This window comes from Sphaeramia orbicularis, chromosome 7, assembly GCF_902148855.1.
Source record: "Sphaeramia orbicularis chromosome 7, fSphaOr1.1, whole genome shotgun sequence".
Taxonomy (NCBI): domain Eukaryota; kingdom Metazoa; phylum Chordata; class Actinopteri; order Kurtiformes; family Apogonidae; genus Sphaeramia; species Sphaeramia orbicularis.
Genome location: NC_043963.1, coordinates 7,523,619 through 7,550,069, shown reverse-complemented (window position 1 = coordinate 7,550,069; position 26,451 = coordinate 7,523,619). Strand labels below are relative to the sequence as shown.

General features: G+C 38.5%; 1 protein-coding gene across 1 annotated transcript in view; it reads right to left on the bottom strand.

Moving 5' to 3' along the window:
- Positions 1-26,451, bottom strand: part of magixa (MAGI family member, X-linked a) — a 126,206-nt gene that overhangs the window by 76,421 nt on the left and 23,334 nt on the right. Inside the window, exons 2-4 of the mRNA XM_030139058.1 lie at positions 2,771-2,822; positions 1,975-2,212; positions 1,557-1,673 (exon numbers count right to left, since the gene is read on the bottom strand). Of these exons, the coding sequence (XP_029994918.1) occupies positions 1,557-1,673; positions 1,975-2,212; positions 2,771-2,812 (397 nt within the window). The 5' untranslated portion in view covers positions 2,813-2,822. The remainder of the gene's footprint in view (positions 1-1,556; positions 1,674-1,974; positions 2,213-2,770; positions 2,823-26,451) is intronic.

Genomic DNA, 26,451 nt, shown 5'->3' with positions numbered 1-26,451 from the left:
AGCAGAAAAGTCAACTTCCAGACATTTTAGATGCATTCATTGTGCATTTCCTCAAGTTAGAATGTACTCACAGATCTTTACTTGGAGTCAAATGTGATCTGAAGGGATTTTTGGTGGTCAGAGGTCAAAGGTCAAGGTCGCTGCGACTTCATGTCTCTTCATTTTTATGAATGCGATATCTCAGGAACACCTTGAGTTTTTCGTTTGTTTTTTTTGCTTTATTTTTTTTCCCCACCTCATCTTAATATTTTATACAAACTGAATAGATTTAGGGATATGGAATTAAATATACTTCCTCTGTGCTGATTCTACACTAATTCTTGGCTTTAGTACTGTTATAAGCTTCAAACTTCAGAAAAATTATAATTTTTGATCAACTGACCAATTTGAAAAGATTTTTTTTTTGGTTGTTCAGAAAGACCAATAAAGGCTCCAGTTTCAAAGAACTAGATTTTTCTGTCAATGATTTAATGGTTCAGGCTTTACAGGGTTAAAAAAGGTTAAATAGAAAGAAAAAATTAATTTGGGAACCAACACAAAGCAGCGCTGGGTCTTTAAGGGTTAAATGCGAGTTATGGATTACTCCAACATTTACTGATACCAAAGATGATATTTATACATTTTTTACTGATCTGTGACAAAAAGAACAGTATGTAAGTGGTAAAAATCTACACAGCTCAGCTAAAAAAAACTTGCCTGTGGAGTTATTAAAACCCCGAACTAAGCAAAAAAACCCACTGGAGTTGACGCAACTTTCCCAAAGATGTGAAATTCAAGTGAACTGTTATTGAAATGAAGAAGTAAATATGACTCCCACGTGTCTGCGGTATCAATATTTCATTTGAAAGCTTCCGTGCGATACACAGAATATTATGTCAGATGATTATGCAAGTTGTGTTAAAGCAGGTTAGGGGCACTTTTTCAGAAAATTGTCATTTTTGATCAATTTTAAAGTAAACTGTCGAAGTAATTACTTCTACAGCCCTAGACTATTCACTAACAAAGAACAAAACTTTAGTTAATATATGGTAGAAATCAGTGTTTTGCACCAAATCCTCACATGTTTGTGTTTTAGTCAAAAATTTTATAAAAATTTTTCTGTTTTTTGCGCTCCATAACTTCTGACAGTGAAAAACAGATTTTCTTTAAATATGAAGTTTCCATTCCTCACTGAAATAAAAAGGGTAAATATGGTTTTTGATGCAGTCTTGGTTTAATAATATCCTCAGTCAAACAAGTGCAGGTGTTATTTCTTGACTTAATCCAACAGATTTGGTGTAAAAATGCAGGAAATTGGTTTTAAAGTGCAATTTGTTTCTGGAGCAGGAACCGTAGATTTAAGTGTGTTTCCACATTTGCTCTTTGAGTTTAAAACATAACCAAACAGCCGTGTGTACATATATGTGTGTGTCCAGGTGTGTTCAGGTGCCAATATGTGTTCAGGTCTGTTCAGGTGTTGTGGTGTGTTCAGGTGTTAGAGTGTATTAAAATGTTGACGTGTGTACAGGTGTGTTGAGGTGTCGTGGTGCGTTCAGGTGTTGAGGTGTGTGTCGTACAGGGCACGGCGCGCAGGTACAGGTTCTCTCGGATGAGCTGCTGTAGTTGACTGTCCATGGATCCTGGGGTGAAACATTTACTGAGGTACAACCTGAGGTCCTTACAGAGGGACGAGCCTGGTGGACACAACAGGACACGTTAAACACACTACACACACAGAACCGACAGGCTGACCAATGAAATCTGATTATTTAATGACATCATGAGAGGAGGAGGAGCTCAGACTGTAGATGGAGCAGACGTAGAATATTTGTGATGGAACTGACAGATGTTTTAGACGTTAGAGGATTGAACCCACTGTGGAAAAACTCACATGTAAATCACACTGACGCTCCTGAACTGATGTACTTTGTATTTGCAGGTGGAGTCATGTGACCCCAGGTGACATTTGTTTTTGTGATGGACCTCTGTACTCACCTGGTGAGACCGTCTTGATTCTGATTGGATGAGGACAGGAGTTGAGGACTCCTCTGACGTCGCCCAGAGTCATCCCTAAAACTGGCGTCCCACCAATCTCTAGGATGATGTCGCCCACTGTGGCCCCACCTCCAGGGGCGGCCGTGACGAACGGGAACTCGCCGTAGTCGGCCCCGCCCCCGATGGCCAGCCCCAGCTCTCCGGAGCCGCCGCCCAGCGGCACAAAGCTCTCCTGGACCTGAGAGGACGGACGACAGGAGGCATGAATGTACAGAACCACTGCAGGTTTGTGTTCATCATTCTCCAAAGTTCAGGGTTCAAGCGGCGTCTTAAAAAGTCTTGAATTTACAAATCTGCATTAATACCTTAAAAAAGTCTTTAAAAGGTATTAAATTTGATTCAGTAGGTCTGAAGTTATGTTGCCATAAACTTGTTGGCTGTGTTGTGTTTAAATGTGTTTGTTAAACGTCCAAACTGCAAAGAAAGTAACGCTAGTCGACTCAGTTCCAGCAGTTCCAACCCGACAATTTATATTGAAATTAGGAACCAATTATCATTAACTTTGCAGCCCCCGGTGAGAAATGACTTGGAACGGTGGGAATCAAGGCACTGAAGTAAATAAATACATTTCCCTAAATTCTCGGAGTCATGAATTTTTGCCAGTTTGGCTGTGAAATGGCATTAAAATCTGTACTAAGTAATCTTAAAAAGTCTTAAAAAGTCTTAAATGTAACTTGTGGAAACTTGTAGTAGCCCTGCCGTCAGTAAAACACTGAATTAAAAAACATGGCGTTACCTTGGAGCGCCAGTGCAGCTTCTTCACCGTCGCTTTAGACATGGCGGCTGAGCTGCAAACAGGAAGAAATGAAATCACTGAGTATGATCAGTAACAAAGTAGCTCAAATCCACAATAATCTGAGATCAGCGGTAATTCTGAAGAACAAACTCAGCAGCAGTGAACAGATTTAACGACACAGACCTCTGTAAACACCTGTAAACACCGTGAACATAAACACCATGAACACCTGTAAACACCGTGAACATAAACACCATGAACACCTGCAAACACCGTGAACATAAACACCATGAACACCTGTAAACACCGTGAACATAAACACCATGAACACCTGCAAACACCGTGAACATAAACACCATGACCACCTGTAAACACCGTGAACATAAACACCATGAACACCTGTAAACACCGTGAACATAAACACCATGAACACCTGTAAACACCGTGAACATAAACACCATGAACACCTGCAAACACCGTGAACATAAACACCATGAACACCTGTAAACACCGTGAACATAAACACCATGAACACCTGTAAACACCGTGAACATAAACACCATGAACACCTGTAAACACCGTGAACATAAACACCATGAACACCTGTAAACACCGTGAACATAAACACCATGAACACCTGTCATAATGATAATGGATTAGATTTCTATTGGTGCTTTTCAAGGCCCCCCAAAGCGCTTTATTTACATTAATCCATTATTCATTCGCTCTCACATTCACACTCTGGTGGTGGTAAACTACATTTGTATCCACAGCTGTCCTGGGGCAGGCTGATGGAAGCATGGCTGCCAGTTCACACCAAATGGAATTGTTTCGTCAAGTTCGGTTATATTTAAAGTTTTTTTTAAATCAAACTGGTCTCCTTCACTGTACTGAAAATGTATGGAACCTAAGACCCCTGTAGTAAAAACACACCGACATTTTTCTGTACCGTTACACCCCTAGTTGTGATTAGAGGTTTTGATACATCAAAGATTATCAACATTGCATTAGTATATTTTCTGTAGTGTCAGATACTCCCTCGTCCTCAAAAACATCCCACTGACTTCCACTATAACCACATTTTTTAAATTTCACTACCATCACACTATATAATCATACAACCTCTAATGTCAACATTTCATTTATAAGAAAACTAGTGATATTAGAGGGTAGTAGATTTGAGGAGGGCATAAGTTAAACCTGTAAACTTGAGGAAAAACTGTAAACACAAACATGTATAGACTCTTTTTAAGTCGAGTAAAACCCTCCGAAGCGTTTTCACCCCCTCATTCTTTATTGAAAGCTCTCTACCCTCCTCTTCTCCTCACGAGGCAGCTCATTCACCTCCTCGGCTTCTTTATCAGACTTTAAATCATCACGAAAACCACCAGAACTGACTGCGGCTCCCTTTAATGCGTCTCTTAGCAACAGTAAAATGTTGCTGATGAAACGTTTAATCAGCAGAGAACGGTTTCCTGCGTTCTCCGAGTGTTTGGGATCGGTTCCTCCCTCCGTTCGACTCTTTTGCTTCAGTCAGAAAGAAACGGCAGATGGTGTCAGACAGCGGGGAGTCCGACAAAACACACACAGTCGCACACACCACTACACACTCCCACACGGTCGGGAAACGCACACAAACACAAAGCGTACGTTCACGCAGACCGACCCATCCACTGACACCGTTTCATTTGTACACAATCATTCCCACAGGGACACACACACAGACACACACAGGATGGTGGATGGCGTACATTAAATATGGATGAGCATATGCGAAGGTGGGAGGAAACAAACAAGGTCTATCAGCGGCTTAAAAATATACAAATAATAATAATAATAATAATAATACTAATAATAAGGATAAGATGCAAATGTACACAAAGGACAGAGTTAGAGTGAGGAGGAGAGGATACAAAGAAAGGTCCTGGATAGGAGGCGAAAAGACATGAAGGATCCTAGGTAGGAGACGAGGAGGCAAGAAGGATCCTAGGTACGAGGAAAGAAAGTTGAGAAGGAGGTAGAAAAAAGGAGGTGAGGAGGTGAAGAGACTCTTAGACAGGAGGAAAAGATACAAAGAAAGGTCCTAGATAGGAGGTGAAAAGACAAGAAGGATGCTAGGAAGGAGACAAGGAGGTAAGAAGGATTGCAGGTAAGAGGAAAGGAAGTGGAGAAGGAGGCAGGAAATAGGAGGCAAGGGGGTGAGGAGACTCTTAGATAGGAGGAGAGGATACAAAGAAAGGTCCTGGATAGGAGGCGAAAAGACAAGAAGGATCCTAGGTAGGAGACGAGGAGGCAAGAAGGATCCTAGGTACGAGGAAAGAAAGTTGAGAAGGAGGCAGAAAAAAGGAGGTGAGGAGGTGAAGAGACTCTTAGACAGGAGGAAAAGATACAAAGAAAGGTCCTAGATAGGAGGTGAAAAGACATGAAGGAGACAAGGAGGTAAGAAGGATTGCAGGTAAGAGGAAAGGAAGTGGAGAAGGAGGCAGGAAATAGGAGGCGAGGGGGTGAGGAGACTCTTAGATAGGAGGAAAAGATACAAGGAAAGGTCCTAGATAGGAGGTGAAAAGACATGAAGGATGCTAGGTAGGAGACAAGGAGGTAAGAAGGATTGCAGGTACGAGGACTGGAAGTGGAGAAGGAGGCAGGAAATAGGAGGCGAGGGGGTGAGGAGACTCTTAGATAGGAGGAGAGGATACAAAGAAAGGTCCTGGATAGGAGGCGAAAAGACAAGAAGGATCCTAGGTAGGAGACGAGGAGGCAAGAAGGATCCTAGGTACGAGGAAAGAAAGTTGAGAAGGAGGCAGAAAAGAGGAGGTGAAGAGACTCTTAGACAGGAGGAAAAGATACAAAGAAAGGTCCTAGATAGGAGGTGAAAAGACATGAAGGATGCTAGGAAGGAGACAAGGAGGTAAGAAGGATTGCAGGTAAGAGGAAAGGAAGTGGAGAAGGAGGCAGGAAATAGGAGGCGAGGGGGTGAGGAGACTCTTAGATAGGAGGAAAAGATACAAAGAAAGGTCCTAGATAGGAGGTGAAAAGACATGAAGGATGCTAGGTAGGAGACAAGGAGGTAAGAAGGATTGCAGGTACGAGGACTGGAAGTGGAGAAGGAGGCAGGAAATAGGAGGCGAGGGGGTGAGGAGACTCTTAGATAGGAGGAGAGGATACAAAGAAAGGTCCTAGATAGGAGGTGAAAAGACAAGAAAGATGGTAGATAGGAGATGAGGCAAGAGGGATCACAGGTACGAGGAAAGGAAGTGGAGAAGGAGGCAGGAAAAAGGAGGTGAGGAAGCTCTTAGATAGGATGAAAAGATACAAAGAAAGGTCTTAGAAAGTGAAAAGATAAGAAGGATCCTAGGTAGGAAATGAGGAGGTAAGAAGGATTGCAGGTACGAGGAAAGGAAGTGGAGAAGGAGGCAGGAAATAGGAGGTGAGGAGACTCTTAGATAGGAGAGGATACCAAGAAAGGTCCTAGATAGGAGGTGAAAAGACAAGGAGGAAAGGAAGTTGAGAAGGAGGCAGGAAAAAGGAGGCAAGGAAGTGAGGAGACTCTTAGATAGAAGGAAAGGATACAAAGACAGGTCCTAAATAGGAGGTGAAAAGACAAGAAGGATGCTAGGTAGGAGACGAGGAGGCAAGAAAGATCCTTGATAGGAGACAAGGAGGCAAGAAGGATCGCAGGTACGGGGAAAGGAAGTGGAGAAAGAGGCAGGAAATAGGAAGTGAGGAGGTGAGGAGACTGTTAGATAGGAGGAAAAGATACAAAGAAAGGTCTTAGATAGGAGGTGAAAAGACAAGAAGGATCCTAGGTAGGAGACGAGGAGGTAAGAAGGATCCTAAATAGGAGACAAGGAGGCAAGAAGGATCGCAGGTACGAGGAAAGGAAGTGGAGAAGGAGGCACGAAAAAGGAGGTGAGGAAACTCTTAGATAGGAGGAGAGGATACAAAGAAAGGTCCTAGATCGGAGGTGAAAAGACAAGTAGGATACTAGGTAGGAGACGAGGAGGCAAGAAGGATCCCGGTTACAAGGTGAGGAGGTGGAGAAGGGGGAAGTGAGGAGACTCTTAGATAGGAAGAGATGAAAACAATAAAGGTTCGGAATACCAGGTGAGGAGACAAGAAGGATCCTAGGTGTGAGGTGAGGAGGTGCCAAAGGAGGCAAGGAGATGAGGAGGTTCTTAACTGTGAGGAGAGGAAACAAAGAATGGTCCTGAATAGGAGGTGAGGAGGCAAGAAGCCTAGATAAGAGGTGAGGAGGGAAAGAGGGAGGCAGTCATCAATGGTAGATGAGGAGGTGAGGAGACCATTAGATAGGAGAGGAAACTAAAGAGGAGGCCAGGATGCTTTGAGATAGGAGACAAGAAACTGAGAAGGAGATAGATTGGAGGAGAGGAGACAAGGAGGTGAGATGGGTCCTAATTATAAGGAGAGGAGGCAGTAGACAACAGAGGAGGAGGTGATGAGACAAAACCAAAACATGTCCTGGATGGGAGGCAAGGAGGCAGTAGATAGGAGGTAAGGAGGTGAGGAAACTCTTAGATAATTGAGGAGGAGGTGAGGAGGTAAGAAGGATCCTACACAGGAGGGAAGGAGGTGAGGATGAATAATTAACATGAGACAGAGAAGGTCTATGTGTGGAGGACAAAGACACAAAGAAGGATAAAAAGATGTTGGAAAAAAGGAGGTTCCCAGATACACAGAGGAGTCTACGATCAGAGAGGAGGCAAGGAGGCTCCAGGTAGAAGGAACACTCAAAGAAGGATCTGAAAAAGAGGGTTAGGTAGAAGGTCAGTGGAGAGGAGGTGATAACAACAGGAAACAGACAAAGAACTTGGATAGGAGGTGAAATGCAAGAAAAAGTTTCAACATAGGAGTTCAGGATTTACAGAAGGTTCCATACGATAACGGGAAAAAGGATGTGAAAAAAACCCCGACGAGAGGAGACGAGAAGCCCAACAAGATGAGACGGAAGATGATGAGATGAGGAGACTCCGCTGTAGATAAAAGGCAAGGAGTCAAACAGGTTCAATATGAGGCATCTAGGATTTTAGAATGTTGTAAAGAGGAGGTGAAGGAGGGGAGGAGGTAAAGCGGCTGTCAGGAGGATGATGTAATGAAGAGGTAAAACTGTGAGGTGGATGTGTGATGAGGAGGTGCAGCTGCTGTTGGGAGGAGGCTGTAATGAGGAGGTGCAGCGGTTGTTGGGAGGCTGTAATGAGGAGGTGCAGCGGTTGTTGGGAGGCTGTAATGAGGAGGTGCAGCTGCTGTTGGGAGGAGGCTGTAATGAGGAGGTGCAGCGGTTGTTGGGAGGCTGTAATGAGGAGGTGCAGCTGTTGTTAGTAGGAGGCTGTAATGAGGAGGTGCAGCTGTTGTTAGTAGGAGGCTGTAATGAGGAGGTGCAGCTGCTGTTAGTAGGAGGCTGTAATAGGAGGTGCAGCTGCTTTTGGGAGGAGGCTATAATGGGGAGCTGCAGCGGCTGTTAGTAGAAGGCTGTAATGAGGAGGTGCAGCGGTTGTTAGTAGGAGGTTGTAATAGGAGGTGCAGCTGCTTTTGGGAGGAGGCTATAATGAGGAGGTGCAGCGGCTGTTAGTAGAAGGCTGTAATGAGGAGGTGCACCGGTTGTTAGTAGGAGGCTGTAATGAGGAGGTGCAGCGGCTGTTAGTAGAAGGCTGTAATGAGGAGGTGCAGCGGTTCTTAGTAGGAGGCTGTAATAAGGAGGTGCAGCTGTTGTGAGTAGGAGGCTATAATGAGGAGATGCAGCTGCTGTTAGTAGAAGGCTGTAACAGGAGGTGCAGCTGCTTTTGGGAGGAGGCTATAATGAGGAGGTGCAGCGGCTGTTAGTAGAAGGCTGTAATGAGGAGGTGCAGCGGTTGTTAGTAGGAGGCTGTAATGAGGAGGTGCAGCGGCTGTTAGTAGAAGGCTGTAATGAGGAGGTGCAGCGGCTGTTAGTAGGAGGCTGTAATAAGGAGGTGCAGCTGTTCTGAGTAGGAGGCTATAATGAGGAGATGCAGCTGCTGTTAGTAGGAGAGTAATGAGGAGGTGCAGATGCTGTTATTAGGAGGCTGTAATAGGAGGTGCAGCTGCTGTTGGGAGGAGGCTGTAATTGAAGGTGCAGCTGCTGTTAGGAGGAGGCTGTAATAGGAGGTGCAGCTGCTGTTGGGAGGAGGCTGTAATGAGGAGGTGCAGCTGCTGTTAGGAGGTTTTAATGAGGAGGTGAAGCAGCTGTTAGTAGGAGGCTGTAATAGGAGGTGCAGCAGCTGTTAGTAGTAGTCTGTAATAGGAGGTGCAGCTGCTGTTAGTAGTAGTCTGTAATAGGAGGTGCAGCTGCTGTTAGTAGTAGTCTGTAATAGGAGGTGCAGCTGCTGTTAGGAGGAGGCTGTAATAGGAGGTGCAGCTGCTGTTAGTAGTAGTCTGTAATAGGAGGTGCAGCTGCTGTTAGTAGTAGTCTGTAATAGGAGGTGCAGCTACTGTTAGTAGTAGTCTGTAATAGGAGGTGCAGCTGCTGTTAGTAGTAGTCTGTAATAGGAGGTGCAGCTACTGTTAGTAGTAGTCTGTAATAGGAGGTGCAGCTGCTGTTAGTAGTAGTCTGTAATAGGAGGTGCAGCTGCTGTTAGGAGGAGGCTGTAATAGGAGGTGCAGCAGCTGTAATAGGAGGCTGTAATAGGAGGTGCAGCTGCTGTTAGTAGTAGTCTGTAATAGGAGGTGCAGCTGCTGTTAGTAGTAGTCTGTAATAGGAGGTGCAGCTGCTGTTAGTAGTAGTCTGTAATAGGAGGTGCAGCTGCTGTTAGTAGTAGTCTGTAATAGGAGGTGCAGCTGCTGTTAGGAGGAGGCTGTAATAGGAGGTGCAGCAGCTGTAATAGGAGGCTGTAATAGGAGGTGCAGCTGCTGTTAGGAGGTGCAGCAGCTGTAATAGGAGGCTGTAATAGGAGGTGCATCCTGCTGTGAGGCGGTGGAGGCTCAGTCAGGAGGTGCCTGTGCTGCTCAGCGTGGCGTCGATTATGCCTCTATTAACACATCATTAACACATGCTCGCTCGGCCCGTCTCTCTCCCCGTCTCTTCCTGTCTGTCACTACATTCGCTCACCCGCCAAAATAAAAGACTCACACACACACACACACACACACACACACACACACACACACACTGACGGCGATAATCCCACTGAGTGTGTGTGTGTGTGTCGTACCTTTACTGGTGAATACTTCAGCCCGTCCGGATCATCCGAACATTCCCATTCGTTCGTTTCTCCTTCGTTTCCCTCTTTCTTTTCACCTTCACTTTCTCTCTCTCTCTCTCTCTCTCTCTCTCTCTCTCTCTGTGTCTCTCACCCTCTGTCTCTGATAAGGCCGGTCAGAGTACAGTGTGATGTAAGTGCTGGTGTGTTCAGGGAGTGGACTGCATAACTGCCTTTAGGTGAACTGTTTACACCACTGTGTGTGTCGGACTGTTTGACCTGCAATCAACCAAAACTGACAGTTTAAAGTGAACTAAAAAGCTTTCTGATCTTTGATGTGTTTTATAAAGTCAAACATTAGTGTAGGAGAGGTGGGAAAACATAATGACCTACAGTGATTGGCTCATAAAACTGTCAGTCAAGTAAAGTCAGCATGAATAGCTGTAGTATAACCGGTTAGTCCAGTCGTCCAATCAGCTGCAGTTTCTCTGAACTTCAGTAAAACTGTCTCTAATCAAAGTATTAGTTGTGTTTACATGTATTGCATTAAAAGGGGTTGATGGTAACTGCAGTGCTGAAAACTAACATAAAACATTTTGCAAAAGGTTTACACTCGCTTAGAAAAACACATAAGTTTACACTCTTCAAAAAAAAACTTTACACTCCTTCACAAGCAGACAAAATAGTTTTACAATTACTTCCAAACTTTACAGTTGCTTTAAAACTTCACCTCAGAAAAAAAAGTTTACATTCATTTGCAAAAAGTTTACACTCACTAAAGGTTTCCATTCATTTATAAAATATTCACTCTCATTTGCAAAAATCTTTACTCTACCAAAAAAGTTTACATTTGCTTAAAAATGTTTACGCTCACAAAAAGTTTACCTTAGCTTATATAAACCGTACACTCCTTCCAATACGTTTATGCTCACATACTAAAACTAATGCTCACTGCACTCACTTAAAGAAAAATTAGACTCCCTGGGAAAACTTTTACACTTGTTTACAAAAACTTTACACTTGCTTACAAGAAATATTGACATTCATTCACAAAACTTTACACTCGCTGGCAAACAGCTGACACAACTCACACAAAACATGTCCATTCACTAAAAGTTTACACTCACATAAAAATGAGACTCTCTGGGAAAACTTTTACACTTGCTTTCAAGAAACTTTACACTCCCAATACCAATTTGTTTGACATGTTTGTGTTATATTATGTTTTTGTTTGTTGAAAAATAATAATATTTGAGCTTTGAGACTCGATGTATCAAATATGATACAAAACTGAACCTCATACATGGAAACTGATATTTGAAAAGATTTTTTTTGGTTGTTCAGAAGGACCAAAAAAGGCTCCAGTTTCAAAGAACTGGAATTTTCTGTCAATGATTTAATGGTTCAGACTTTACAGCAGGGGTGTCAAACTCATTTTAGTTCAGGGGCCACATTCAGCTAAATATGATCTGAAGTGGGCCGGACTAGTAAAATAATAACATAATAATATAGAAATAATGTCAACTCCAAACTTTTTTCTATGTTTTAGAGCGAAAAAAGTACATTTACATTATGAAAAGGTTTACATCTACAAACTATCCTTTCAAAAGATAAAAAAAATTAATGTAATTTTCACAATATTCTGCCTCAGTTTATCAGTTACACATGTACATTATAACTTACAGATCATAGCGGATCTACAAATACACAAAACATTTAGTAACCGGCAGAATCTTGTTAAAATTGTTCTTACTTCTCTTAAGACATGTCAGGTTATTCATATTTCTTCAGGTTATTCACATTTTTTGTGAAATTATACTTTGTAAATGTCAACATTTTCATGTATTTACACTAAAACAAAGAGAAAAATTTGGAGTTGTCGTTATTTATTTGTTGTTATGATAGTATTTTACTGGTCCTGCCCACTTGAGATTCAATTACTCTGAATGTGGAAACTGAACTAAAAGAATTAATATCTTGGTGTAATTTTTGCATTTTACAATTTCATCCCAAGGGCCAGATTGGACGCGCTGGCAGGCCGGATTTGGCCCCCGGGCCGCATGTTTGACACCTGTGCTTTACAGGGTTAAGGAATCTTAAAGGTGCGGGAGACTTTTGTGACCAGTTTTTCATCAGATCTGTCAAACCTCAGTCATATCCTCAGTGTCATGAATAATAATAATAATAATAATAATAATAATAATAATAATAATAATAATAATAATAATAATAATAATAAAACAAATGAAATGAAATTATACATGCTTGAAAAGGAGCAGGAAGAAGTAAAAACCTATGTACACCTACCCCCAATTTCTATTCCTTATGATCACTATATAGCAATTATTATTTTGTATGAATATCAATATACTACTACTACTACTACTACTACTACTAATAATAATAATAATAATAATAATAATATCACATATCCTTTCTCCTATATACACTAATATGATAATCCCCATTTACAACTTATCCTACCAGATATTAATACTTCTGTGATTTATATCGTATCGCCAGATTCTCGCCGACACACACCCCTAATATTTATACATTTTTAACAGATCTGTGACAAAAAGAACAGTATGTAAGTGGTAAAAATCTACACAGCTCAGCTAAAAAAATCTTGCCCGTGGAGTCATTAAAACCCTGAACTAAGCAAAAAAACCCACTGGAGTTGACGCAACTTTCTCAACGATGTGAAATTCCAGCGAACTGTTATTGAAATAAAGAAGCGGATATGACTCCCACGCGTCTGCGGTATCAATATTTCATTTGAAAGCTGCCGTGCGATACACAGAATATTATGTCAGATGATTATGCAAGTTGTGTTAAAGCAGCTTTGGGGCACATTTACAGGAATAAACCATGGCTGCGGTGGAGATCCCTCACAGGCTTAGCAGATATTAATGTATATGTCTGGATTCACATGCAGCCAGTCACATGTAGGTCAGCAGCGTACATTAGCACAGATACGGTATGGATGTGGATGTTGGCTTCAGCCCTGGCCTCGTTTCCTTTGTTTTTCCGACTGTATGTAACCTATTTTTCATCCTCTGCGCGAGCGTGTGTGGTCATTTCCCGTGTCTCTAATGAGGCTGCTGATCTTCAAACTCTGCCTCTTAAACCAGCTCTGACACAGAAATAATACGCGTTCAACCTCCGCCTGGATCTCGGTCTGTCAAAGCGAAAAGACTCGGAGCGGCGACCGAGGCTGTTTTCACCCAAAACCGCAACAAATCCATTAAAAAAAAAAAAAAAAAAAAACTGAAGCGGACATGAGGAACTGTGTCTACATGGATCATAACATTCCACCAGTGCTCACAATAACAGTCCAGTCACTACAAAAAATGTCTTTCATCGTCAGAAACTGGTTCAGTCATGAGGAATTTTTAGTTCCGTTCAGAGGGGATGATGTAAAACCGCTAATATAAGCATCAAACAACCATGGAAATAATCTGGTTATTGCTCTGCAGTTGGAACAAATCTATTCTTTCTGAGACGTGATGAGTTTCCTGCAGATTTACACTATATGGACGAAAGTATGTGGACACGTTGAATTCAGGTGTTTCATTTCTAACAGGGGTCTGAGATACAAAACAATAAAGACTAATGTTAGAATATAGTTTTATATTACTGGATAAATATCATTGCATTGGTTAGTTTGGTTTAAATTATCATCTTTGCTTCCAAAATGCCTCAGAGATGGTTTTAAGTTCATTTCTCTCAACACTGATTTCTTTTTTTATATCCATGACAATGATTTTAAATGTTTTAAATTTCTAAAATATTTTCCAAAAATTTCTTTCTCTCTACTATGACTAACCATCTACTTTCTTCACATCTCACTTAGGGAAATAAAAAGTCTCCCATTAAACTTTAAGGTAATATTGATGTTTATAAACTATATGGACAAAAGTATTGGGACACATCATGTCTACAGCTGTAAAATGTTCTGTTTATGCTGATTTGGGATAAAAACATCATTATTTCCTTTAAGTTGTGATAAATATCATTGCATTGGTTAGTTTTGGTTAAATTGTTACCTTTGCTTCCAAAATACCTCAGAGATGGATTTTACTCTCTCAACAGTGATTTTGTTTCTTGATTTTTTTTTAATCCATGACTACGATTTCAAATGTTCTTCCTCTAAATTTCTAAAATATTTTTTGTGCTCTGACTGTAAATGATAATTTTCGACCACAACTAACCATCTACTGTCTTCACATCTCACTAAGGAAGAAAAATCTCCCATTAAACTTTAAATGTGTGGGAGACTTTCGTGACCAATTTTTCATTAAATCTGTCAAACCTCAGTCATATTCTCAGTATCACGAATCTGTCAGTGTTTCTGTGATTACCCACCTGAGTCTCTTGCATTTCGGTGAACAATTTCTTAGTGCCATCCACCATAAATAAACCATGTGTTTACAAACCGAACCGGGAGGTCACTCCGGCATCTTCGGAATTTTGTCTCAACATGCATTGTGGGAAAGGGACGTTTGCGCAGCCACACAACCATATGATATTATATGGATGAAACAAACACGACGCGGAAACGGCTGAAACGCGGAAACGGCTGGAGGAATATGCACGGAGGGAAGGGAGCTCCTGCCGTTTCCGCCTCGTGTCTGTTCCAGGTGCCACTGTGAGGTGGCCGAGCAAACCTTCCCACAATGCACTTCGCACCAAAATTCTGAAGATGCCCGAGTGACCTCCCGACTTGGTTTGTAAACACACGTTTACACGGGGGCGGCTGTGGCTCAGTTGGTAGAGTGGGTCGTCCAATCCTAAATTGCTCCCAGTAGGGCCAGGCAACGCCTTGCATGGCAGCAGTCGCCCGCTGGTGTATGAGTGCGTGTGTGAATGGGTGAATGTGAGGAATTGTAAAGCGCTTTGGGCACCATGAAGGTGTAGAAAATGCGCTTTATAAGTTCAGTCCATTTACCATTTACGTTTTGTTTATGGTGGATGGCACTAAGAAACTGTTCACTGTAATGCAAGAGATTCAGGTGAGTAATGACAGAAAGACTGACAGATTCATGATACTGAGGATATGACTGAGGTTTTACAGATTAGATGGAAAATTGGTCACGAAAGCCTCCCGCACCTTTAAGGAAATATTGATGTTTTTATCTCAAATCAGAACATTTACAGAACAGAACATTTCCTTAAAGTTTAAAGCCAGATTTTTCTTCCTAGGTGAAGCAATATTGAATTTATATTGAATTTATGACCATCACAGCCATAAATTCCGGTTTTCAGATTTGGTATCAACACATTTAATTCAGTTTTTTGTGTGTCTTTTAAGGTTGTGCACATATTTCCTATATTTTCTTGTTGAAAATAGAATAGAATAGAGAAAGGTTAAATCAGACTTTTGCACAGTGTTACAAATAAAAACACTGTAAAATCTCTAAGTATAATCTTCTAGACACATCATCACAGTCATATAAACTCTGCCACTTCTCATTTTTCCTAAAAAAACCTCTAAAACCCTGCACATTTTGCAGCGTGGGAGTCATCCTGTTTTAACGGGTGATTTCTTACAGCGCGGAGTCTCTTCGCTAATGCGTCCCGGCGGGCGACCTGTCAACATCAGACAGAGCCCGCTTCAGACGAACGGCGTCACCTCGAGGCTCGTACGACTCAAACACATCGAACATGAACGCAACAAACCCAGACTCCCTGCCTCCTCCGCTCCCCTGGGAGTTGTAGTCTTTTACTTCAAAGATCTGTAGTTTTCTCTGCCGCCGCTCGGCGTTCTCTGATCTTAATGAACGATAAATGAAAGCCCTTGTCAAAGCAGAGGGTTTAAAGACACAGAACCGCAGAGACGCACGGAGGTTAATGTGGTGTTCTCAGAGCGTCAATCATATTTAACATGTCTTCAGATGATTTCAACCTGGTGCTGATGAACGGTCCAGGTCCTATGTCAGGGGTGTCAAACTCATTTTCTTTCTAGAGCAGGGGTGTCAAACATGCGGCCCGGGGGCCAAATGTGGCCCACCAAAGGTTCCAATCCGGCCCGCAGGTTGAATTCGTTTTTAGCCCATTTTTGGAGGTACTGAAGCACCCCAAAATTGATTCCCAGCACCCCTAAAATATTTGAAGGTTGCTGAAATTTTTCCTTTTTCTTGTTTACTTTATGTCCATTCTTAACATGCTAGAAAAATGTCAAAACCACATACAGTACATGGTTGAAACGTAATATTTTAACAACAAAAATACAGCATAGAGCACAGGTGTCAAACATGCGGCCCGGGGGCCAAATGTGGCCCACCAAAGGTTCCAATCCGGCCCGCAGGTTGAATTTGTGAAATGCAAAAATTACACTTAAGATGATCACAGAAAATTTGGTTCAGGTTCCACATACAGACAAAAATATTATTATGATAACCTATAAATTCTTACAACTCCAATTTTTTCTTTTTTTAATGTAATATTTTCATGTAATTTTCCTGTATTTACACTAAAACAAACTATCATTTCACAGAAAACATAAATATCCTGAACAAATATGAAAACCCTGAAATGTCTGAAGAGACGTAAGCATGGGCGTTTTTAGCCCATTTTTGGAGGTACTGAAGCACCCCGAAATTGATTCCCAGCACCCCTAAAATATTTGAAGGTTGCTGAAATTTTTCCTTTTTCTTGTTTACTTTATGTCCATTCTTAACATGCTAGAAAAATGTCAAAACCATATACAGTACATAGTTGAAACGTAATATTTTAACAACAAAAATACAGCATAGAGCACAGGTGTCAAACATGCGGCCCGGGGGCCAAATCCGGCCCGCCAAAGGGTCCAGTCCGGCCCTCGGGATGAATTTGTGAAATGCAAAAATTACACTAAGATATGAACAATCCTTTTAGTTCAGGTTCCACCTTCAGACCAATTCAATCTAAAATGGGCAGGATTCAGTCAAATACTATCATAATAACATAGAAATAATGACAACTCCAAATGTTTCTCTTTGCACATGTAAATATTTTCATGTATTTACACTAAAACAAAGTATAATTTTGCAAAAAAAATGCGAATAACCTGAAATGTCTGAAGAGAAGTAAATACAATTTTAACAATATTCTGCCTGTTATTAAATGTTTTGTGTGTTTGTAGATCCACTGTGATCTTTAAGTTATAATGTACATGTGTAAATGATAAACTGAGGCAGAATATTGTTAAAATTACACTTATTTTTTCACTTTGTTCATGTTATTTACATCTTTTGAAAGGATAGTTTATAGATGTAAACCTTTTCATAGTGTAAATTAACTTTTTTTGTTCTAAAACATAGAGAAAAGTTTGGAGTTGACATTATTTATATATTATTATGTTATTATTTTATTATTTTACTGGTCCGGCCCATTTCAGATCAAATTTAGCTGAATGTGGCCGCTGAACTAAAATGAGTTTGACAGCCCTGGCATAGAGACACTTAACATATACTCTGGTCTACAATTTTTTAGAAATTATCTGCCTCAGAGATTAAATGTGCTAAATGTTACGTGTTTTTATCAGATTAATTGGAAAACGAATGACAAAAGTACTGGTTTGCTGATGTTTTGACGGTATATGATAAAGTGTTATTCCATATATACACATATTGGTTTATGCACATTTATAAACAGATGTATAAATGTTCCACTGATAGAACCTGTAAAGTCCATGTATTGTCATGTGCAGACAGTGTTTTGAAGTAGATCTGACACTAATATTCCCCTGAACTTAAATCCATTCTTTTGTGGATGTTTACATTGAGGAGCTGCTGTATCAAAATGGAGGACTGTCTTCCACCAGAAATTAGACTTAGGGCATATTTCTTTTATGATTGTAATCCATTCCTCTTTTATTGTGGCTCAGCATTTAAATAACTTTTATCAGATTTGATGGTTTAGTCACAGAGTTTGTCATACCCAAAAAACGTTATGCTTTTCTTTCACAAATGTGGGAACGATGGTCTGAAATTGCGTTAAAATGTACAAAACAGTGCAACTTCTCTTGCCTGGCCAGTGCTCTGGATGCTCAGCACCCCTAAATCTCTGATCTTAGAATCGCCCCTGGAAGTAAGTGTAATTTTGATAATATTCTGCCTGTTACTGAATATTTAGTGTGTTTGTAGATCCACTGTGATCTGTAAGTTGTAATGAACATGACGTCAACGATAAACTGAGGCAGAATATTGTTAAAATTGCACTTATTTACTTAACAAATTTTAGGGTGTTCATGTTTTTCACATTGTTTTAAAGAACAGTTTATAGATGTAAACTTTTTCATCATGTAAGGAAAGTTTGGAGTTGACATGATTTATATATTATTATGTTATTATTTCACTGGTCCAACCCATTTCAGATCAAATTTGTCCCCTGAACTAACATGAGTTTGACCCCATGTTTTAAAGAATAGTTGGTAGATGTGAACATTTTCATCAGATAATTTTACTTTTTTCGCTCTAAAACATAGAGGAAAGTTTGGAGTTGATATTATTTATATATAATTATGTTATTATTTCACTGGTTCGGCCCACTTCAGATCAAATTCGGCTTAATGTGGCCCCTGAACTAAAATGAGTTTGACCCCCCGTTCTAGAGCCACATTCAGCCCAATATGATCTCAAATGGGCCGGACCAATAAAATAATAACAGTAAAAAGAAAAGTCAAATTACATCTACAAAGTTTCCTTAAAAATGCGAATAACATGAACAATCTTAAATTTGCAACTTTAACACTGTTATGCCTAGGGGTGTAAAAAAATATCGATTCCGCAATATATTGTGATATTTTATTTCATGATACTGTATCGATATTAAAAAGTACTATATTGATATTTTTAGGTATTTATTTAAATGTGTATTTCGCTCTGTTGTTTGTGCACTAAAAAGGTAGTATTGTGATATTGCAGGTCATGCATGTACAGGGTGGGGAAGCAAAATTTACAATATTTTGAGGCAGGGATTGAAAGACAGTGTATGACCAATTAGTTTATTGAAAGTCATGAGAATTTAAATCTTCAAATCATATTTTACTGCATTTCTAACGCTCTTGTTGTCTACCTCAAGTTCAATTGCCATTTTTCTCATGGATTTGGTTGGATCCTTTAGGATTTTGGATTTGAGCGCTTTAATAAAAGCTTTGGTACGTTTTTTTGTTGCTTCCTCCACTTCCAGACTTTCTTGTAATAGTTTTGCTCATAGTCATTCTCTTCTTTCCATTATAAACAGTCTTTATGGACACTCCAACTATTTTTGAAATCTCCTTTGGTGTGACGAGTGCATTCAGCAAATCACACACTCTTTGACGTTTGCTTTCCTGATTACTCATATGGGCAAAAGTTTCTGAAAACGTATGGATAATAGTGTTAGGTATGATTATGACATCAATATATGTTTGGTTTCAAAACAACTGATGCAGTGCCTGCTGAGAAAAAACAACTAAATGTTCATTGTAAATTTTGCTTCCCCACCCTGTAGTTTTTTTTTCTTTTTTATGGATAACACTGTTTTGTTAAATAATGGTTATTTCAATCATCCTAAAACACAGGTGTCAAACATGCGGCCTGGGGGCCAAAATCGGCCCGCCAAAGGGTCCAATCCGGCCCCTAGGATTAATTTGTGAAATACAAACATTACACTGAAGATATTAATAATCAAGGATGTTGAAATCATTTTAGGTCAGTTCAATCTAAAGTGGATCAGACTAGTAAAATATTATCATAATAACCTATGAATAATGAAAACTGCAACTTTTCCTCTTTGTTTTAGTGTAAAAAAAAAGTAAAATTAGAAAAAAAAATTACATTTACGGACTGTCCTTTTACAAAAAATATGAATATCCTGAACAAATATGAACAATCTGAAATGTCTTAAGAGAAGTATGTGGAATTTTAACAATATTGTGCTTTTTACTAAATCTTTAAGTTGTGATGCACATGTATAAATGATCAACTGAGGCGTAATATTGTTTACATTGCACTTTTTTTCTGAAGAATTTTCAGGTTGTTCATATTTGTTTATGTTATGTTAAAGTACGGTTCGTAGGTAGAAACATTTTCATAGTGGAATTTGACTTTTTTCACTCAAAAACATAGAGAAAACTTTGGAGTTGACAGTATTTCTAAGTTCTTATCCTATTATTTATATAATTTTACTGGTCCGGCCCACTTTAGACCATATTAGGCTGAATGTGGCCCCTGAACTAAAATGAGTTTGACACCCCTGTCCTAAAAGCACTTTTTACTGTCTGAGAGAGGCAGATGTTAGTTCCTTTATTGGGATCACACAAAAAAATTTGTTCTGATGTTGGATGACTCAGTGACTGAACACTATACATTCATTTCACAACTAATAGAATATGAACATTTGAGCAGGATCTTAAACTGTAATGTCTGTGAGCATCATTTTATGGATTTATTTATTATTCTCATTTATAACAAAATTTCGTTTTTACAGAGGAAAGTTTTGTGATATAGTGTTAAATCCTGTTCTGAACAAATAAAAATGTATTTAGTATTTGTGCATATTTCTAGTATTATTACATTTTTCCAGGAAATAATATCATAGAAGAAGAAACAAAACAAACAAAAAATATTGCCATGTTAACAGTATCGTGATATATCGCGATATATCGTACTGTGGTCCTAATATTGTGATTTGTATCGTATCACCAGATTCTTGCCAATACACACCACTAGTTATGCCTCAGTTTATCATTTATACGTGTGCGTTAGAACTTACTAACTCGACAAATAAAAATAACCTATGGACAAAATTGGCTTTTAAAATTTGGCAGAAAGTAATAAGAAAATATGACTTGAAAGGAGCAATGAAAACTTTAAGATGGTGTACATATGACTCTGATTTTATCCCCAACAAGACAGACACCAGATTCAAACTATGGTTAAGTAAAGGACTGATGGCTTACTGTTGTTTCATACACTATGGAACACTGCAGAGCTTTGAAACTCTAAAAAACAACGATGGTTTAGAAACTCAAGATTTCTCTTGATATCTACAAATGAAATTACCAAAGAAAGACAAAGTAAAATAGAAAATGACATACTAAAGGTTTTTATATCGGAGAATATATGAGAGATTAATGAAAATAAGGGAAAAATGTGACATCTTTTTGTTCTAAAGTATGTTTAACAAAATGTAACAGAAAAATTAAAAAAAAAAAAAAAGGAAGACTTACTTTAAGAACAGTTGTCTTTGTTATGTTTTTTTAAATAGATTTCATGCTTTACCATTGTTGATTTTTCAGATATGGTATACAAATGTGCTTAGTTGTCTGTTATAAAGTATCTTTCCAAATGACACAAATAAAATTATATAAAAAAAGAACTTACAGATCACAGTGGATCTAGATACATAAAACATTTAATAAGAGGCAGAATATTATTAAAAACTGCACTTATTTTTCTTTAACCCTTTCATGCATACTGGTCACTCCAGTGGACAGTTATTCTACAGCTGTTCTCTTGTATATTTATGGATTTTGTTGTTTTATTTTCATATCAGCCAACACAGTGGACGCTCATGCATCATCCCATACACAGCAATTCATACCATTACTGTAACTTTGCTGTTCTAGATAAACCTGATCTACAGTAACATGTTTGAGTGTAAATCAAGTGCTTGTTTTTGTTATTAGACTGTAATTAAAAGTTTTGGTTTTTTTTTTTTTTTTTTTTTTTAAACAAAATGGTTTCTTTTTTGCATATTATCTCCATGAAGTGAGTAATGACCTGTATTAGTGTATGTTAAAAGGTGAGAAAACCTCAGATTAGCTGCATTAAAAATGTTTTTATGTTCTAGTTTTCACACAGTATATCAGTAAACACATTTCTTTGCTTCAAAAATTAAATACATGGTGTCCAGCTGAATGGATATTTTTGCAACTCCATGAAAAATAGGTTCATAAAAAAAGTCAGTCGCATTGTTTTTTTAATGCCTAGAGGAAAAAAAAAAACTTAATTAAGGCTCTCATAATTCATGCATGAAAGGGTTAAAAAAAATTCCAGGTTGTACATATTTGTTCAGGTTATTCACATTTTTGTGACAGGATAGTTTGTAAATATACACATTTTCATGGAAATTTACTTTTTCACACTAATATAAAAGCAAAATTTGGAGTTGTCATTATGTGTAGGTAATCAAGATAGTATTTGACTGGTCTGACCCACTTTAGATCATATTGGTCTGTATGTGAAACCAGAAATAAACGATTTTAACATACTTGATCAAGTTTTTGTTACATTTTGTGCAATTTTTGCATTCCACAAATTCATCCCAGGGGCCGGATTAGACCCTTTGGAGGGCCAGTTTTGTTCCACAGGCCGTATGTTTGACCCCTATGCCCTATGTCATCACCTAAAAAACAAATATCCAAACCACATTTTGAGCCACAGATCTACTTAGAATGTACAAACATCCTCTCTAGCATCAATAAATGTAATGCTGTACTTAATCCTTAATGTTTTAGAGAGCAGAGAGTGTGTTTTTTAGGTTTTACACAACTCATTTACGGATAAAAACATCTACTATCAAATAATACCCTGTCCTATTTTTATCTAAGACGTAAAATATATAACAGCATAGATGATATAAATAGATTTTATCACAACTGAAAGCCAAACTGCATCTCAGATTCAAGTGCAATGAACCGAAATGTGTTAAACCAGCAGATTTGCATCTGTGGGGTTACTGAAAGTCATGCAATTCCAGACTGAAAAAACATTCATGTCACGAAAAAAGCATCTACTGATGGAAACTGTTTAATACCTGTTCATCCACTAATCCTATCAATAGATGGAAATAATTGGTGTAAAATGCAGTTTGTCATCTTTTCATGGTCATCAGATATGACCCATTTGGATGTTCAGAGGCTCCATAGTTACCGTGGAAACACCGTCATCTTCTACAACATTGATTCCTCAATAAAACCAATGGAGTTGGATCAATGACAGTGGATGGACACACTTGTTTGTAAGTTCAAGTCATGATATATTTAAAACAAATATGACCAAAATAAGCAACAAAATTGATCAAAATCAACAAAATGCTAATAAAAAACACAAATATGAACAAAATCATCAATAAAATGAGAAAAAATTAACAAAATAATCAAAAAATTAACAAAATATTCAATTAAAAAATTAAATAAATAAAGATAAATGACTGAACTATTAAGTGTAACTGTACTGTAGAAATAATGATGTTAGTGCGTGGTTTTTTCAGTGTAATTTTATTTCTAAGAATTACAAGAACATTTTTTCCCATTGTTTATTTTTTTATTTAATGTTTTCTGGTGATGATGATTTTTTTTTTTTTTTTTAAATTATTATTATCAGTATTTTTGTATGTAAGACCTAAACATTTGCATCTAAAATGTTTAGTACCTGTCGAGCCACTAATTCTGTCAGTACATGTAAATAACTGAGGTGAAAATACAGTTTTTCATCCAAACTCATGTCATTTGATCAATGACACTGGTTGTACACACTTGTTTTTATGTTCAGTTATTGATATGTTTTGCTGAAAAGTAATTTTTTTTCTTCAGTTTTCTCTGTTCTGATAAAATAACCTTTGAATTTACTGTGAAAATCTACATGATCAATAAATTAAATATAGGAAAAACCTGATTTTTACTGAAAAATGCAAAATTCAGAGGATTATATTATAATAAATGATGATAAATCACTTAGGAATTGTGAGATATTGAGGAAAAATTCTTTTAGAAGTCCCCAGTTAAATAGTTCTTGGTCTTTAAGGATTAAGTCAACAGTGCTCAGTGTGATCAGTTTATGTTGTCTGACAGTAAATTAAATGATTCGACTCATTCGTGCAGACAAATTAGAGTTTTTCGATGTGATATCAGATTCACATTAACACATCTGTGCATCATGTTGATTCTAACAGGAAAATGTCATGATAAATGTCCTTTTTCTGCAGAAATTGAACTAAGAGTCAGTCATATGATACCGTATCGATAGTTTCCTCATGTTTCTTTAATGCATTACACCATTTCCCATGTATTTAAGCTGCAGTACTTCATAGTTTTTTAGCGGCTTTGAGCAAAACTCCCATAATTACCTTTCAGTTTATTGTAATTCAGGTGGTTTGAAATGACATTATCTGCCTGTAGCATTTGCCTCTGTTTTCAGGCTGTAGAAAATCTAGTCCATGAGGCAGGTTACTGTCTAATCAGACAAGTAGGAGGGTTAAATGTGATGTGATTGACAGCTGTCAGTACCAATCGGTGAAGTTCTACTGCTCTGAGTCAGAACATGGTCATTTGGAAAAGACAGTAGCTCTACGTCTATACTTATATTTAGAGTTTTTGATTTGACTAAGAAGAGAGAGTTGCAGACGGAGGTTGTATTTGGTCACATTCAGGTATTTTCCCCTCTCCTTATTTCAGCTCCTGCAGCTTTAAAGGCCAGATTAAGTAAAACTCTGCAGGAAAAAAACTGCTGTTGAGATTTAATGAAGACATGCCAATTTAACACTGGACAAGTGATCACATGTGGCCTTATTCCATGTGTGTTCGTCAGAGTTTTCCTGTCAGACAACAGGACAGGACTTAAATGAATCCCACAGCGTGCGCCCTTATTTAACGCTGAAAAGAAACACGTCTGAACCATTTGCTGCTGCCTTGGCTTTGATATCTGCAGGAGGTAGAACACAGAGGTTTTACTCTTCTCATATTCATTTGGAACGACAAAAAAAGGTGTTCTAAGAACGGATCGATCAACAACATCCATATTTTCACCGCTCATGGAGATGAAATGCCACCAAATCGCCAGGACACACAGTCGAGTCGAGCAGGAGTTGAATAAAGTCTTACTTTCACCTAAACGAGTGGACAAATGTGTTGTTATCCTCACAGATCTTTGAAACAATACCTCATTTCTGCTGAAAAGTGAATAAATAATATCATCATCTTCCCCTTCGGCTGGAATCGATGGTGTTTTTAAGGGACAAAGACTCTGTTTCCCATGAGTAGGGATGTAATGATTACCAGTAAATGATAAACCGCGGTAAAATTGCAGACGGTTAGTATTACCGTTTAAGTTCTAATTATCATGATAACATGTTTGATTACCGCACTTTTCCGGAGGAAACACCTACGGAAAGCTATGCTTTTATGTCAAATATTTGAGTATAGTTTTAATTTATTACAATTTTAATTTTCTATACCTAATATTTGGAACCAATATTCACTTTTACAGTCTCTGAAAAGGTTTGTTTAGCATCTTTGTGTCATTTATGCAATAAATTATACATTTTTCAAATCGGATTTTATATATTTTTTGTGGTCTTTGTCCTTTTGTATTGATATAGTAGGTTGAAGTGAAAAAATAATAGACAGATGATATAGATGAAGTTGTGCTGAAGAAAAAAGATGCCAGACATGGGTATAGTAAACATTTGTTTCTATAGTATATAAAGGCAAAATCAAAAGGACTGAAAAATGGCTAAAATAGGCTCAGACCACTAAGGGTTAATATTTGAATGTTTCTGCAACAGAAGGTACATTGTGCCAATTATTTTATCTGGTTTTTTTGTTGGCTTTTTTTTTTTTTAAATACAACTTGGTTAAATTATTTTAGTGTGTGTTTTAGTACTTTTTCAACATTTTGAGTACAGTTTCAATAATACTGCGATAATAATGATAACCATGATAATTTTGGTCACAATAACCGTGATATGAAATTTTTATATCATTACATTCCTACCCATGAGCACTAGCACCTACTGTTATAAGGGCAGAACTCTGGCCAAGGCGAACATTTGTTCTGAAGCTAATGAATGAAGAGCGGATCCTCTTTACAACTCTGCATTTCTTTTTTCCAGACAGTAACTTGCAGGTGCAAAGTGACGTTTGAAACCAGACAACAAACAAACTTCATGAAGTCCGTTTGTAATGTAGTTAAGTAACTGGGGTGAAAACAAAAATGAAACCTAACTTTGGATATCCAACTCTTTCACTCCGGAGCTCCTCAGTGTTCCTCACAGACTGGTGTTCTAAGACATGTCCCAATAATATACATTTGCACTAGCTTTAACACAAAGTATTCAGTCCTTTTCATAAATGCCTTCAGTCCTTCTTCATCTTCCTCATACTGCATTAGTTCAGTTCAGCTTCAGCTGCTTCAGCCTTCTGCATTCACACTATTCTACTGTTAGAAGTGTCTTGTTCCTGAAGGACAGTTTCGTATCCAGGCCCCGGCATGAACATTCAACTCCATACAGAACCACTTCAGTCTCACCTTCCAAAGCCCTTAGTTTGGACTGAACCAACGCTCCAAATCCAACAGATTACCGACGTCACAGAGCTAGCCCTGTGGCTAACACAGAAGCATTTACGAAGTGTTTGACTGAGCTACCAACAGACACTAGAGTCCAATCCAATGTTCCAATGCATATGTGTAAAGAACAGAAGCATTCTATACCTGTGGAGAAGGTGGAGATGTCTGAGCCCAGGCAAAGTAATTATAATTT